The following is a 15,182-nucleotide window of genomic DNA, read 5'->3' on the forward strand; positions in this document are numbered from 1 at the left end:
TTGAATTATATTTTTGATATGTATTGTAATTATGAGTTGAATTTTGAGATTCTTAATAAACAATTTCAATTTTCTAACATATGAAAAAAATCGGATCAGTGGGTATCTGGCTGGCCAATCCGATCCTATCCGGTGTTTTCGGATCGAATAGTGACCGGATACCGAATCGGATACGAATCGCGATTTTTGGGGAAAAAAATCAGATATCCGATCCGAAATACCGGATCGGATCGGATCCGTAGATTTGGCCACCCTAACCAAAGCAATAAACAATGAACATAATATTTTTTTTAAAAAAACACCCCTTGTTCACTCTTGAGAGAACAGAAAATATTGGATTATGTATATACACAATACCATACTAGCTCCTAAATCAATCAAACAAATAAAAAACAAATGACTGCTACAAATATATTCATCGAGATGTGTCTTGAAATGTTATTCTTCAACATCCAAAGGGTTGAACGATCTCTTCTGAACCAAATAAGTCGCAAGGATCGACAACATTAACATTACTATTGCCACAAATACATACATCTGATGCCCTTCTGACGCCACTTTTGCCTCCTTCAATTCCATAGACGAAGAAGATTCCTAGACGTCGTCCTTGTCCTTATCCTTAAATTGATCTGCTGTTCCATTTCTTGTTTCATCCTCCTGGATAATAGAAATTACATTATACAAACTTCCACCTTTCTTTTATGCTATAAAAGCGCCAAAAAAAAGTAAATCATATATGCACCTGCATCAACTTCTTCTGCATATGATGTTTCGGCTCCTATCGATTTACTCAACTTTTCAACCAACATCGTATTCTCTGCTGTTAAAGAAGATAACTGCCATAAGAAAAGATTAGGAATACATCATTTCAGTTCACCACTAAAATAGAAGTTTTGAAGTTTATTTATAAGAAACCTGTTTCTTTATACGCTCTCTTTCGAAGGTTATTTGTGTGACCATGTCCTTAATAAACTTACTGCTCAAATTGATTTCCTTCGAGGCTTCAACTTTTGCTTCATTAGCTTGCTCATGCGAAGTCTCCAAGTTCTCTACTTTAGTCCTCAAGAAAGTCAGTTCATTGTTAAGACGTAAATTAGTTTCAGATAAAATAGTGCATTCCTCTTCTGCATTACCAGACTTGATTTCACATTTTGAAACCTTAGATTTCAGCTCCTCGGTTAATGTTTCCATATCCCATATAGCTGCGTACAACATGTTTTGTTGTTCTTGACCAGCTTCGGATGATGCTTTCGCCTGTTGAAGTTAATTCTCCAATAACTCATTCACTTTGGATTCCAGAATGCCAGATAGAAGATCAAACAACAGTGAACTTCTTGAATCCCATCTCGAGCCTAACCTTTCTCAATATATATTCAACAAGTTAACTGAAAACTTGTATAAAAAGTAATTAATTAATTAGATTTTTTTTACCTTCTTTGAATCAGCTAGCATCCATACAATAGAAACGTCAATTGCATCTTGATTTTTCATCCGAGATGCCCTGGTAGACATCAAAGTTACAGTATCTACATGTACTCCTCTGGAAATTACATGAACACAAAGAATGACTCCATGCAACGTTTTTATGAAGAAACTCAAAACGAGAAAATCATGTCCAAAACGAGAAGCCCTTCGCGTAACGGGAAGGCAGTCGTGAGAATCAAATTAATCTTCCCTGAAACGAAACCGAATCAGAGAATCATCAACTACAAACATCATCATCGAAAAGATGAACAACCAAGATGAACAATAAGAAAACCTAATGGTTTAGAGTTTAAAGATGAACATAATAGAAATAATAACATAAATCAATCCAATCACCTTATATTAGAACGAGTTTTCTTCATCGATCTATATAATTTGTTCGTTTAGGGTTAGGGTTACGCCGCCGCCGTCGTGCCGCCGTGAGAAGAGAGATAAAAGAAATGAAGTAAATGAAAAAATTTGAGTATTTATACAAACCTAATTCACTTCGCGAAACTTCGCGAAACGCAAAGTCCCTTCGCGTAACGCGAAAAGGGTATTTTCGTTAAAAAAAATAAAGTGGTCACCAGATCAATTTAAATTATAGGGTGACCACGGATGCAAATACATGCATCTTAAGGGTCATCTCGTCAAATTTCCCCAAGCACATTGGTATAGAGGTTTGACCACGGGAGTAGCTGATTGTAGGCCTCATGTTCGATTCATTGGAACGTCCCTTCCAAAATTTGTTTACAAACCGAAAACATGATTTTATTTGTACAACAAGACTCTAATGACATTGTAAGTATACTTAGTGTCTTTTAGATCCTATCTACAACATGTATATGTGTTTAAAATATCCTAGGTATTCTAATTCCAAAAGAAAAACATATCCATCAAGATTTCAAGCGTATAAAAAAATGCTAATTTTTACAAATAAAATCATGTTTTCGGTTTGACCACGGGAGTAGCTGATTGTAGGCCTCATGTTCGATTCATTGGAACGTCCCTTCCAAAATTTGTTTACAAACCGAAAACATGATTTTATTTGTACAACAAGACTCTAATGACATTGTAAGTATACTTAGTGTCTTTTAGATCCTATCTACAACATGTATATGTGTTTAAAATATCCTAGGGTATTCTAATTCCAAAAGAAAAACATATCCATCAAGATTTCAAGCATATAAAAAAATGCTAATTTTTACAAATAAAATCATGTTTTCGGTTTGACCACGGGAGTAGCTGATTGTAGGCCTCATGTTCGATTCATTGGAACGTCCCTTCCAAAATTTGTTTACAAACCGAAAACATGATTTTATTTGTACAACAAGACTCTAATGACATTGTAAGTATACTTAGTGTCTTTTAGATCCTATCTACAACATGTATATGTGTTTAAAATATCCTAGGGTATTCTAATTCCAAAAGAAAAACATATCCATCCAGATTTCAAGCATATAAAAAAATGCTAATTTTTCTAAAATGGCAAGAACACCACTTTTCAACAAAATGTTTCTGGTATTTTTTCAAACATCTACAGCACTTCTAAAATGTATTTATAAACTGTCTATCATCAATATTAGAACCAACTAAATCAAACGAAACCTGCACACAAGACTTCAAAAATTCTAAAACTGAGGTTTTTTTTATCATTTCTAAACTCTTTTCACCCATTTAAATCAATTTAGATTCGTTATCCAACATACTTAGATCTAAACAACATCACAAAATTAAATACAAGGAGGCTAGAATATACAAAACTCACTTTTATTAATCTGATTTTTTCAAAATGAAAGAAATCGTAACCTTATATCATGAATGGAAGAATTTCATGAGCTTACACATAGTACCAAAGGGCCTAAGAATGAGCTTCGACCGATGTATGTCGCCTCCAAAAGAAACCTCTAGCTTCACCAGTTTAGAAATATCTAGAAACTACCAAGGTGCAGCAATGATGTTTTTTCCTTTTTTTTTTACTCTGCCCTCGGTCTAGCCTTTTTTTTCTATTCTTTCAAATGGGGTCTTGATGTTCTTTAAGACTGTCCGAGCTCAAGCCAAACAAAAGGTAGTCCAAAATCGTGGACATCCCCTCTCCTTTTTCCAAAAAAAATGTCCACTTATATTCACGCCGCGCAGAAAAGGGAGTTGACTTGATGCTAGGTTGCGGGTTCTTCGGTGATACTTTGGGCTCTTGAGGATGCCCAACATTCGCTGATGTTGTCTTGGGTTCATCACATCTACCAAGTCCTCATTTCTTCTCTCTATACTTTTTAGACTATTTGGTGTTCCACCCTATCACCTTCACAAAAATTAGTAAAATATCAAATATGGAACAACCGATTTGAGTTCATGGTTCTTTTGCTCGTCTAAGGAGAAAGAGAGGCAAGAGGCTATATGTTCTATTTGACTTTTCCCTTTGGGTCGAGGTGCTTGCCTAGTCCCGTTTGACTAGTAGATGTTAATTTTTTTACATAAAAATATGAGTGGGGTTACCTACTTCGAAAGTTTTGCCTCTTCCATGGGAGGGGTAACAGGGAACCATTCGGAACAGATGATCCTATCTCGGGAGAAATACTTACAAATTAATTAGAATATATAAAATTCATTTTTAACCTATTTTAATTTATTCTATTTATTCACACTAATTTATTTTATTTGAATGTGTCTACATATTAATTATAAATAGGGCGGTGTCTATAACTACTTTTTGCATATTATACATTGTATTTTTTTATATATTTTATTATTTTTTTAATATTGAAAATTAACATTACTTTTAGATTGGCCCAAATATAGATCTATGCATTTAGATATGAGTAGTTGGTTTGGTTGAATGAATAGAGTCTATGGAAACTTATACAACATCAAAAGCTACTCGACTCTTTATTGATTCGGCCTCGGCCTATAGATGTCATTTCATCTAAGTCACTCTATCTTTTTAACTCCTATTTTTTATTAATTCTTTGTTTGATAATTGAGTTAGTGTAATTTTCTGATGAGAGTTTAGTCACCCCTTAGCCAAAAAAATTGTTTAGCCCTTCCTCTCTCTGAATTGAGACCCGGCTCGCGTTGTTCTATCAACCCGTAAAGGAGTACATTGAATTCAATTTAACACGTTTTAGATGAGATATTTTATATCCTAAATCCTACTTTTTATATGTTATGAGGTACTTGTTTTATACGATATGTATGAATATTTGTTAATAGAAGTTTGCTTGAAGTCTGTTATTTTTCCTTATTTTTAGTAATTCAGTTTTAGTTAGTGGTTTAGTGGATGGTTTCTAGTAGAGTTTCTAGTAGATCATGTCCATGTATTTTCATACTTTTTAGCTCCACTATCTAGTCATTTAGTAGTATTTAAATGATTTCAGATTAATAAAAATTATTGAGTTTTCCTTTCATCTCTTTTCTACTTTAAAATAATCAACAAATTGGTATCAGAGCAATCTTCTTGAGGGACCTGTGAGTGAGAGATACCTACCACGACATCTACCTTTTTCTATGGATTCAGAAATACCATTTACATCATTAGCACCACATGTGTTCAATGGTAACAATTACCATGTCTGGGCTGCTCGAATGGAGGCTCATCTGGAGGCAAATGATCTTTGGGAAGCTGTTGAAGAGGAGTATGTAGTGCCAGAATTATAAGCTAACCCAACACTGGCACTGATGAAGAATCACAAGGAGAAGAAGACAAGGAAGTCAAAGGCAATGGTTACTTTGTTTTCTATTGTGTCATATGATATTTTCATCAGGATAATGACCATAAAGTCAGAATTTAAGGTCTGGAATTTTCTCAAAGAAGAGTATGAAGGAAATAAAAAGATTAAGAGGATGTAAGTCCTTAATTTAATTAGGGAATTCGAGATGATGAAGGATTCAAAGACAATCAATGAGTACTCTAACAGATTACTCACAATTGTCAACAAGGTAAGATTGCTTGGAACTGAATTTCCTGATTCCAAATTGGTTTCAAAAGGTGTTGGTAACTGTTCTTGAAAGGTTTGAGGCTACCATTTCCTCATTAGAGAACACTAAAGACTTGTCAAAAGTCAGTCTTGCAGAAATCTTGAGTGCCTATCAGGAACAAGAACAGAGAAGATTGATGAGGAATGAAGGGTTTGTAGAAAGAGCATTTCCAGCAAAAGTGCAGTCAAGCCAAAGTGAAAAATGGAAGAAGAACTGGAAAAGCAAGAAGGAAAGTACAAGTTCAAATTCTCCAAGCACAAGTAGAAGTTTTAAACTAGACTTTCCTCCTTGTAAGTAGTTTGAGAAGAAATGTCATGCACCTTTTAGATGCTGGAGGAGGACAAATGTGCCGTGTAAAAAGTGTCATATGATGGGGCATCACTAGAAAATTTGCAAAAGTAATCTGCAACAGAAGGATGTGACTCAAATGAACCTTCAACAAAGAAATGTGGCTCAAATTGCAGACTAGGAGGAGCAGCTCTTTGTGGCAATTTGTTTTGTAGCAAATAGTTCAAGTAATAACTAGCTTGTGGACAGTGGTTGCACCAACCACATGACATTTGATGGAGGCCTCTTCAAAGAACTGGACACATCATTTAACTCCATAGTCAAAATTGGCAATGGAGATTACATTGAAGTCAAGGGAAAAGGGACTGTGGCAGTAGGAAGTTCCTCAAATACTAAGTTGATTAAAGATGTGTTATTTGTTCCAGACATCAATCAAAATTTATTAAGTGGTGGTCAGCTACTCGAAAAGGTTTAAAGGTAATCTTTGAAGGCAAGGAGTGCCTAATCAAAGATACAGATGGGGTGAATGTGTTCAAACTCAACATGAAAGGGAAATTTTTTGAACTAGATCCACTAAAGCAGGAGCAATCAGTCTATTCAGCTACAATATCTCAAGCTGAGATTTGGCATAAAAGGCTGTGCCATTTCCATCATAATGCAGTACTCAATTTGCAGAAGAAATAGTTTGTAAAGGGGCTGCCTTAATTAGAAATTAACTTGCCAGAATGTAAGGCTTGTCAATTAGGGAAGCAATAGAGACTTCCTTTCAAACCAGCAACCTAGAAAGCAACTAAGAGGCTAAAATTGATCCACATAGACCTTGTTGGGCCTCACAGAACTCCTTCACTGAATGGGAGTAAGTATTATATAGTTTTCATTGATGACTATACAAGGATGTGTTGGATCTATTTTCTCAAGTTCAAGTATGAAGTTCCTGGTGTATTTTTGAAATTCAAACAGTGGATAGAAGCTCAAAGTAGATACAAGATTCAGGCCTTAAGGTCTGATAATGGCAAAAAGTACACCGCAGAACAATTCAATTAGTTATGTGAAGAAGCTGGGATTCAACACCAACTGACAACCCCATACACTCCTCAGCAGAATGGAGTGAGTGAGAGAAGAATCGCACTATCATGGAGATGGCTAAGTGTACGAGTCATGAGAAAGTCTTGCCAAAGGAGTATTGGGCAGAGGCTGCAAACACTGCAGTCTTTCTACTTAATAGGATACCAACTAAAGTTGTGGAAGGAATGACACTATTTGAGGCATGGTATGGTTACAAGTCTTCTGTGAAAAACCTTAAAGTATTTGGGTGTTTGTGTTATTCTTATATACCACATATTAAGAGAGATAAGCTAAATAAAAAAGCTGAAGTTGGAATCTTTGTGGGGTTCAACACAGTTTCAAAGGTTTATCGAATTTTTCAGCATCAAATCAGAAAGATTATGATAAGTCGAGATGTGCACTTCGTGGAGAATGACAATTGGAATTGGGCAGAAGTAGAACCAACTCCATATCCTCAACTGAATGAAAAAGAGTTTGTGAATGATTAACTAGTGAGGGGCACAAGATTGCTCTCTAATATCTACCAGAGTTGTAATGTTGCAGTCCTTGAGCCTGCAGATTATTAGGAAACTGAAAAGAATCCAAAATAGAGAGCTGCAATGAAAGAGGAGATCACTATGATTGAGAAGAATCATACTTGGAAGCTTGTAAAGAGGTCAATGGACAGAAATGTGATAGGAGTGAAGTGGGTGTTCAGAACCAAATTGAATGTAAATAGCTCCATTAACAAATACAAAGAAAGGTTTGTTGTTCAAGGGTATGCTCATATTTTTGGTGTTGATTTTTCTGAAATATTTGCTCATGTAGCTAGATTAGATACCATAAGATTTTTAATTGATTTGGCTGCTCAAAAGGGCTGGAAAGTATATCAGCTAGATGTTAAATCTGCATTTTTGAATGGAGTTCTTGAAGAGGAGATTTATGTTGAGTAACCTGAAGGGTTTGTTGTGAAAGGGCATGAAGCTGAAGTCTACTTGCTCAAGAAAACCTTGTATGAACGGAAACAGACTCCAAGGGCCCGGTACAACGAAATTGATAAGTATTTGATGGAGTTGGGCTTCATAAAAAGCCTAAGTGAAACAACTTTTTATGTTAAAGGTGATGAAATCAATTTTGTTGTCATCTCTTTATATGTTGATGACATATTAGTAACATGAAGCAATGTTATGCTTGTTGAAGAGTTGAAAAGGGATATGTAAAGTTCTTTTGAGATGACAGATTTAGGAGAAATGGCCTATTTCCTTGGGATGGAAATTATGCAGAAAATTGGTGAGATCTTCATTTACGAGAAAAAGTATGTCAATGAGATCTTAAAGAAGTTCAAAATGTAGGATTGCAAAAGTATGCCTACACATATGTGTCATAAGGAGAAACTGAGCAAGAATGATGAAACTGATAAAGTTGATAAGACTCTCTATAGAAAGTTGGTTGTCTCATGTACTTGACAACAACCAGACCTGATATACTGCATGATGTAAGTCTTTTGTCAAGATTTACTAACTGTGCAACTAAAACTCATTTTAGAGTCACTAAGAGGGTTCTAAGATATGTTAGAGGAACAACAGACTTTGGCATTAAGTTCTTTATAGGGTTATTCAGACCGTGATTGGGCTGGATTTATTGATGATATGAGAAGTACTTCGGGCTATTGTTTTAGTTTTGGTTCAGGAGTGTTCTCATGGTGCTGTAAGAATTAGAAGATAATTGCACAATCCACAGTAGAAGCAAAGTTCATTGTTGCTACTGCTGTTGCAAATCAAGCTTTATGGCTGAGGAAAGTGTTAATTGATCTGAGCTTTAGACAAGAAAATTGTACAAAGGTGTTTATTGACAACCAAGTTGCAATTTCTATCTCAAACAATCTTGTTTTCCATGGAAAGACTAAACATTTCAACATCAAAAGAGGGATCTGTTAAGCTGAAATACTGCAAGACTGAACTTCAGTTAGCAAACATATTCACCAAGGCCTTATCGAGAACAAGTTCGAGTTCCTAAGGGAGAAACTTGACATCTACAACAACTCAAGCAAGGAGGAGTGTTGAAGTTTGCTTGAATTCTGTTATTTTCCCTTATTTTTTAGTAATTCAGTTTTAGTTAGTGGTTTAGTGGGTGGTTTCTAGGAGATTTTCTAATATATGTCCATGTATTTCTCTACTTTTTAGTTCACTATCTAGTAATTCAGTAGTATTTAAATGATTTCAGTTTAATAAAAGTTATTAAGTTTTTCTTCCATCTCTTTTCTATTTTAAAATAACCAACATGTTTTATACATTATTATGAATATTTGCTTATAAATTTCAATTAATATTGGAATATAATAATCAACTATATAGTACTTATATATTATACCAACACAAGAGAACCATTTCATATTATCATACTTGGTAACATTTTAAGTCCGTCAAAGTTTTACAAAACATTTATTCTTTTCTGGCTAAACGCCCTCCAATTGTTAAAACAATGCTAATGAGACCTTCCAACTTCTCGTTGGCATCATTTAGTTGGTCAGGTGCGACTGGTGGTCCTTCAAAATTGTCACAGCAAGTATCGGGCCCATCAAATGCGGTCGATGCGAAGGTTTGAAGACTAGGAATATCTCCCTTATCCAAAAACATCTTGCTGTTATTAAGGGCATCAATGGCAGATGCATAATTCTCGACGCAATTTTGATATCGATCCCTAAGCGTTAAATCGGTAGATTGGTTGACAAGAGATGCAATGTATGGTGATGTTTGTTTTGCATTGGTTAAGGCTATATTGATCGATATATAGCCGAGGCCCTTGAGATCCGTCGTTGAGGCTCCTGGGGCAGATCCCAAAACTTGATTGCATAGAGAAGGGTTTTGGGTTTGAGAACAAGTTTCAGATACCAAAGAGTTTGCATTGATGTAAGCAGTTGTGAGAATAAGAAACCCCAACATAGATAGCATAACAAAACCTATATTGAAAAAATGTGATAGAACCATATCTTACAATCTTCTTATTTTCCTCTATCTGTATTTTAGAATGCCCATTTTATAATTGTTTTTTTTATTGAGCAAAGATTAAAAAAATTAGGTAGATGGTGAAAAAGATAGTTGTAATCTCTTATCCTACTTTAACATAAAAATTTGTAATAAATACCATTTTAAATAATTATTATTACCCTTTAAGAAAAAGTAAAAAAAAAGAAAATCTTTATTTTTAAGATTTTTATTAAAATGGATGATATTTGGAAAAACAATGTTTCATTAATTTTTTTTAAGACTTTATCAGCTTTTTCATTTATTTGATCAACTTTTATTTGTAAATTTATTATTATTTTTTTTTTATAGTTTCATCATGCATTAGCCTGAATCCTTTTTGTATTTAAATAGTTTAATATGAATACTCTTTATTGTATGAATCTTCACCAATAATGAAAAATATTTGGAAAGTTAAATTGTATAAAAAGTAATAATATATTATTATGGATAAGTTCATAATAATAAAAGTATCATGTGATTTAAAATCAGATTCTTAGGAAATTAAGGTTGAAAACAAATTAGTACATTTATTTTTAATATAATATAATATAATATAATATAATATAATATAATATAATATAATATAATATTTTATTTTGTTAATTAAGTTTAAATTATATATAATATTTAAATTAATTTTAGATAATATATAATAATTAATATATATTAGTTAAAGATAAACAATTAATAATTTAAAAAACTATATTTTTAATTTTATATATATATATACATATTAATTAAAAAATAAAATTAAGATTTTTTAAAATATATTATTTTAAATTTAATAAATTTTATTAAATTGAAAATAATATATTTAAAAAATTCTTAATTTAAATTTCATTATTTAATACGTACATATAATTAAATTTAAATTATATATTTTAAAATAATGAATTCTTCATTTTTATAATTAATAAATATATATATTTATATAATAATTAATATTATATTATAACTAAAATTAATATAATACTAGATATAATTTAAAATTTAAAATTACTTATTAAATTTGTTACCCCGGAAAAACTCGAGATTCAAGAAATTTAGACCTCAATTTCATTACAATTTTTAAATAAAAGATTATTATAAAATATTTAAGAGTAATCTTCACTTTTTCAAATTAATTATTAATTAAATTTTAAATATTTTTTTATTTAAAATAATCAAACAAAAATTTAATTAAAGAAATCTTCATTTAAATTAATTTACAATAATTAATTCAAAAGATTATTTATTTGATAAAGAGTTGTCAATTAATATTAGTTTAAAATCAATAAAACGACATACTTATACACACGTATTTTTAACTAGTTTCGTTTGGTTCATAGTGTAGTGATACTCGGAAAAAAGTTTTCACATTTCATTATTTGTACCCGTTTTAAAAACGGACTTTACCTTATATCTTGACTTATGGAAATTTCTTATATAACGTTTTATTTTAACGTTTTCTAAGGTTCTAGACATGCAAAACTTTTGTGTATTTAAATTTATAATTATAATATTTAAATACTGGGACCTGCAGCTAATGATAATGATGACGATCACTAGTAAAAAATATGTTATTAGTGGTGAAATTTAACGGTGGTATATAAAATCGTAATTAATACCTTACATGTAACTGAAGTATAAAATAATCACAATTAATATCTTACTTTTAACTACGGTATATAAAACTACAGCTAATAGTCTTATTTTTAACTATGATATTGATATATAAAAACCGCAGTTAAAAGTCATAACTTTAACTACGGTATATAAAACTGCAGTTAAAAGTCTTACATTTAACTACAGTATATAAAACTGCAGTTAAAAGTATTACATTTAACTACGATATATAAAATTGTAGTTAAAAGTCTTACATTAAACTGTAGTATCGCAGTTAAAAGTGTTACATTTAACTACGGTGTATAAAACTGCAGTTAAAAGTCTTACATTTAACTTCGGTATATATAAAATCACAGTTAAAAGTATTATCTTTTTATATATACTGTAATTAAAAATATTACCTGTTATATATAAAATCACGTTTAAACGTCTTATTAATATTATCAAATATAAAAAATCTTATTAATAAATCTTAATTTATATTGTTTTAGAAATTAATTGAGATACAAGATAGACTTCTTAATTTCTATTATTTTAAAAAATAATTATGATATAAGTATGTAAAGATTTTGTGTAAATAAAATTATAAAAGTTAAATAATAAAGTATTTATTATCAATCAAATAATGTATAATAAATATTATTATCAATATATATATATATATATATATGGATATTTTTATTAAGTTATTAGAAATATATATTACTAATATTATTTATAAATATGTTATATTATTAAAAATGTATATAAATTATTTATTAATGTGATTAAATTATTTAATGATTATATAAATATAAAACTAATATAATTGAGTTAAATCTTTAATAAAGAATTTGTTTTAGATTTGTTCAATTTTTTATTTTATTTTTTATAATTGTAATGTTAAGTTTTAATTTTTTAGAATATGAATTTTATATAAATAAGAATGAAGTAAATATACTAAAATCTTAAAATTTAAAAAAACTTTTTATGTATGAATAATCTTATGTATATATTTAATTTATTTACTAATAATTATTCTAAAATTATACTTTAAAATAACCTTCCAAATAAAATATATTTATAATATATATATATAATATTATTTGTGTTTAATAATATATATAAATTATTTATTATTCAATATTTATATAAAACATACATTATTTTAACTATTATATATAAAACAGCTTGGTACAAGTTATATAGAGTATAAATATGTAAAAGTATAAATTATAATTAAGCATAAATAATATATGGGAATATGAGTGACATAGGTTAGTGATGATCTCGTCTAGTGGTGTTCAATATTTGGTCTAAACCGAATATCCGACCGAATTCGAATAAATCGAATTCGAAATATATTTTCGGTTTTCGAATCGAATTTTAAACCGATTCGAATTCAAATACGGTTTTCGGTTTGGTTTTCGAGTTTAGGTTTCAACTCGAAAACCAAACCGAAAACCGAATTCATTTTTATTATTTATTTTTATTATATATTATAACTTATTACATATTTATATTAAATTATCATGGACCTCCTACTAGATCCCTACATTAAATCCATAATCCCTAATTTATATTCCCATTTCTCTAGTTGTCAACACATCTCAACCGTCATATATTGTCGTCGGCGACACTATTTTACTTTCGTCGTTTAATTGTCGAATATATATTATCGTTAAGCTTAGTTTGCGTGATTTATATTTTTTATAATTTAAGTAGATAAGATCTCTTTAACAACTTATTTATTTTGTTAACTCATTTTAAAAAAATTATCTTATAGGTAGGTGATGTTCTATATTTGGTCTAAACCGAATATCCGATCGAATTCGAACCGAATTCGAATTCACCGAATTCGAATAAAACGAATTCGAATTTATTCAAATCGGTTTGGTTTTCGAATTTGCTTAAAAAAAATAAAAATTCGAAGAATCCGAACCGAAAACTCGAATAACCCGAAAACCGAACCGATGAACACCCCTAATCTCGTCCCCGACTATTTAGGGCCCCAAATTTTTTATTTTTAGTATATATAATATTATTAATTATATATTATATATTATTATCTATTTTACCATATAATATTATATTTATTTATATTTATTTTGTTATAATAGGTTAATTTTTTCTCTCTATATTATATATAATAATGTACATTTTTTTTCTCTTCACACTATATAATAATGTTTTATTTATTTCTCTCTTTATATTATATATAATATAATAATTTTTTTCCTTCTCCATATTATATCAAATATAATAATATATTAATTTTTTCTCTCTCTAATTTATAAACGATTTTATTATTTTTTTATATAATTTTTTTATCCTTAATAGGCACATTTTCTATCTATCAAGATCTTTATTGTATTTATTTTAGCTCTTTTATATCATTAACCCTAACTAGTATTGACTTTTCCATCTCTAATATTTTAATTTTTTTTTAATTATAAATTCAACCATACCCTAAAATTCATTTTTGAGATTACATTTTAATACTCTTAATTTTATTTATTTATTTCTTCTTATTCTTATATTTATCTTTATAATCTTTTCTCATTTTAAAATATTTATTAAAATTTTTTATTATAAAAACATCAAAAATAGTAAATATTATTAAATGAGACTTTAAAATCACTAAAAACACATCAATACTTACTACTATATATATTTTTCCTATTTTAAATCAATGATCTACTTATATATTTGTTTTTGTATTTTAATAGGTTTTTGATAAAATGTACAACTATTATATTTATTTTAATTTTGGGGTCACAAAATTTGAATTATTATTATAATTATATATTTATTTATATTATAAATAATATTATTTATTATTATAAATTATGTACAATTATTATTTAATAATTAATTTAATTTTAATTAAAATTTAAAATTTTAATTATAATATAAATTGTAAATTATATTTATTTAATTGAAATATTATTAATAATTGTAATAAAATAAACTTAAAAGAAAATTTATATATAAAATAAAAAAGGTTCTTTATAATATAAGTAAATATAGAATATAATAATTAATAAAATTATCGTTATAAAATAAATAAAAAATTTCTAATTATATATTAAATTATTTAAAATATATATATTAAAAATGTTTAAATATAATAAAAATAGTAAAACTAAATAAAATATATTTTATATATTATATAATAATAAGTTATAGATAAAAGTAAGTTCAAAATAAAATTTAACTTATAATATACATTATTTTAGAATGTTAATAGGTTTTAAATTCTTAATTTTAACTATTTTATAATTTAATTGGAATATAAGTTGAAAATGTAATAGTGTATACACATTTATGTATTATAATTATTTACATAAAAGTGATAAAGAGATTATTTTCAATCAAAATATATGAATATTATTATTATTAATATATATATATATATATATATATATATATATATATTAAGTGAATAAATTATTTATTATTATAATAATATAATTTTTAATAAAAATAATATAAAATATTTGTATAGTTGTTATTAATGTAACAAATCACCTAGTTTTTAGGATATGTATTATATATAAATATTAACTTATTTATAAGACTTCTATTATTAATTAAATTCTTATTTTATAAACTATTTTTGTATTTAATTATGAGAGAAAAGTAAAATAAAAAACAATTTTTTATATTATTGATAAATATATATCTAATAAATGAATATAAAATAATAATATAATAAAACTTATATATTAAGGTAGTAATTTATTTTTTTTACTCTTTTTGGAAATAAATCTATTTTTGAAGTATAAAATATAAATAATT

The 15,182-nt window shown here is 28.5% G+C and overlaps 2 protein-coding genes across 2 annotated transcripts; both read right to left on the reverse strand.

Moving 5' to 3' along the window:
* Positions 1-319: 319 nt before the first annotated feature.
* Positions 320-1,293, reverse strand: LOC124944053 (WPP domain-interacting tail-anchored protein 2-like). The gene is made up of 2 exons (XM_047484509.1): positions 916-1,293; positions 320-836 (listed from the first exon to the last, which is right to left on the reverse strand). The coding sequence occupies exons 1-2, from the start codon at positions 1,213-1,215 to the stop codon at positions 705-707; spliced, it is 432 nt and encodes a 143-aa protein (XP_047340465.1). The 5' UTR covers positions 1,216-1,293; the 3' UTR covers positions 320-704.
* A 7,919-nt stretch (positions 1,294-9,212) lies between these two features.
* LOC124943417 (pectinesterase inhibitor-like) lies at positions 9,213-9,713 on the reverse strand. Its single transcript, XM_047483922.1, has one exon. The coding sequence runs from the start codon at positions 9,711-9,713 to the stop codon at positions 9,213-9,215; it is 501 nt and encodes a 166-aa protein (XP_047339878.1).
* Between the last annotated feature and the right edge of the window lie 5,469 nt (positions 9,714-15,182).

Source organism: Impatiens glandulifera, chromosome 6 (assembly GCF_907164915.1).
Source record: "Impatiens glandulifera chromosome 6, dImpGla2.1, whole genome shotgun sequence".
In the NCBI taxonomy this organism is placed as follows: Eukaryota; Viridiplantae; Streptophyta; class Magnoliopsida; order Ericales; family Balsaminaceae; genus Impatiens; species Impatiens glandulifera.

What these genes read in the sequence shown, in the direction of transcription:
- LOC124943417 (XM_047483922.1), bottom strand. Translation starts at nt 9,713, where the DNA reads ATGTTGGGGTTTCTTATTCTCACAACTGCTTACATCAATGCAAACTCT.
- LOC124944053 (XM_047484509.1), bottom strand. Translation starts at nt 1,215, where the DNA reads ATGTTGTACGCAGCTATATGGGATATGGAAACATTAACCGAGGAGCTG. An exon ending in GAGAGCGTATAAAGAAACAG is followed by an intron (nt 837 to 915) that starts GTTTCTTATAAA and finishes TTCTTATGGCAG; the next exon opens with TTATCTTCTTTAACAGCAGA.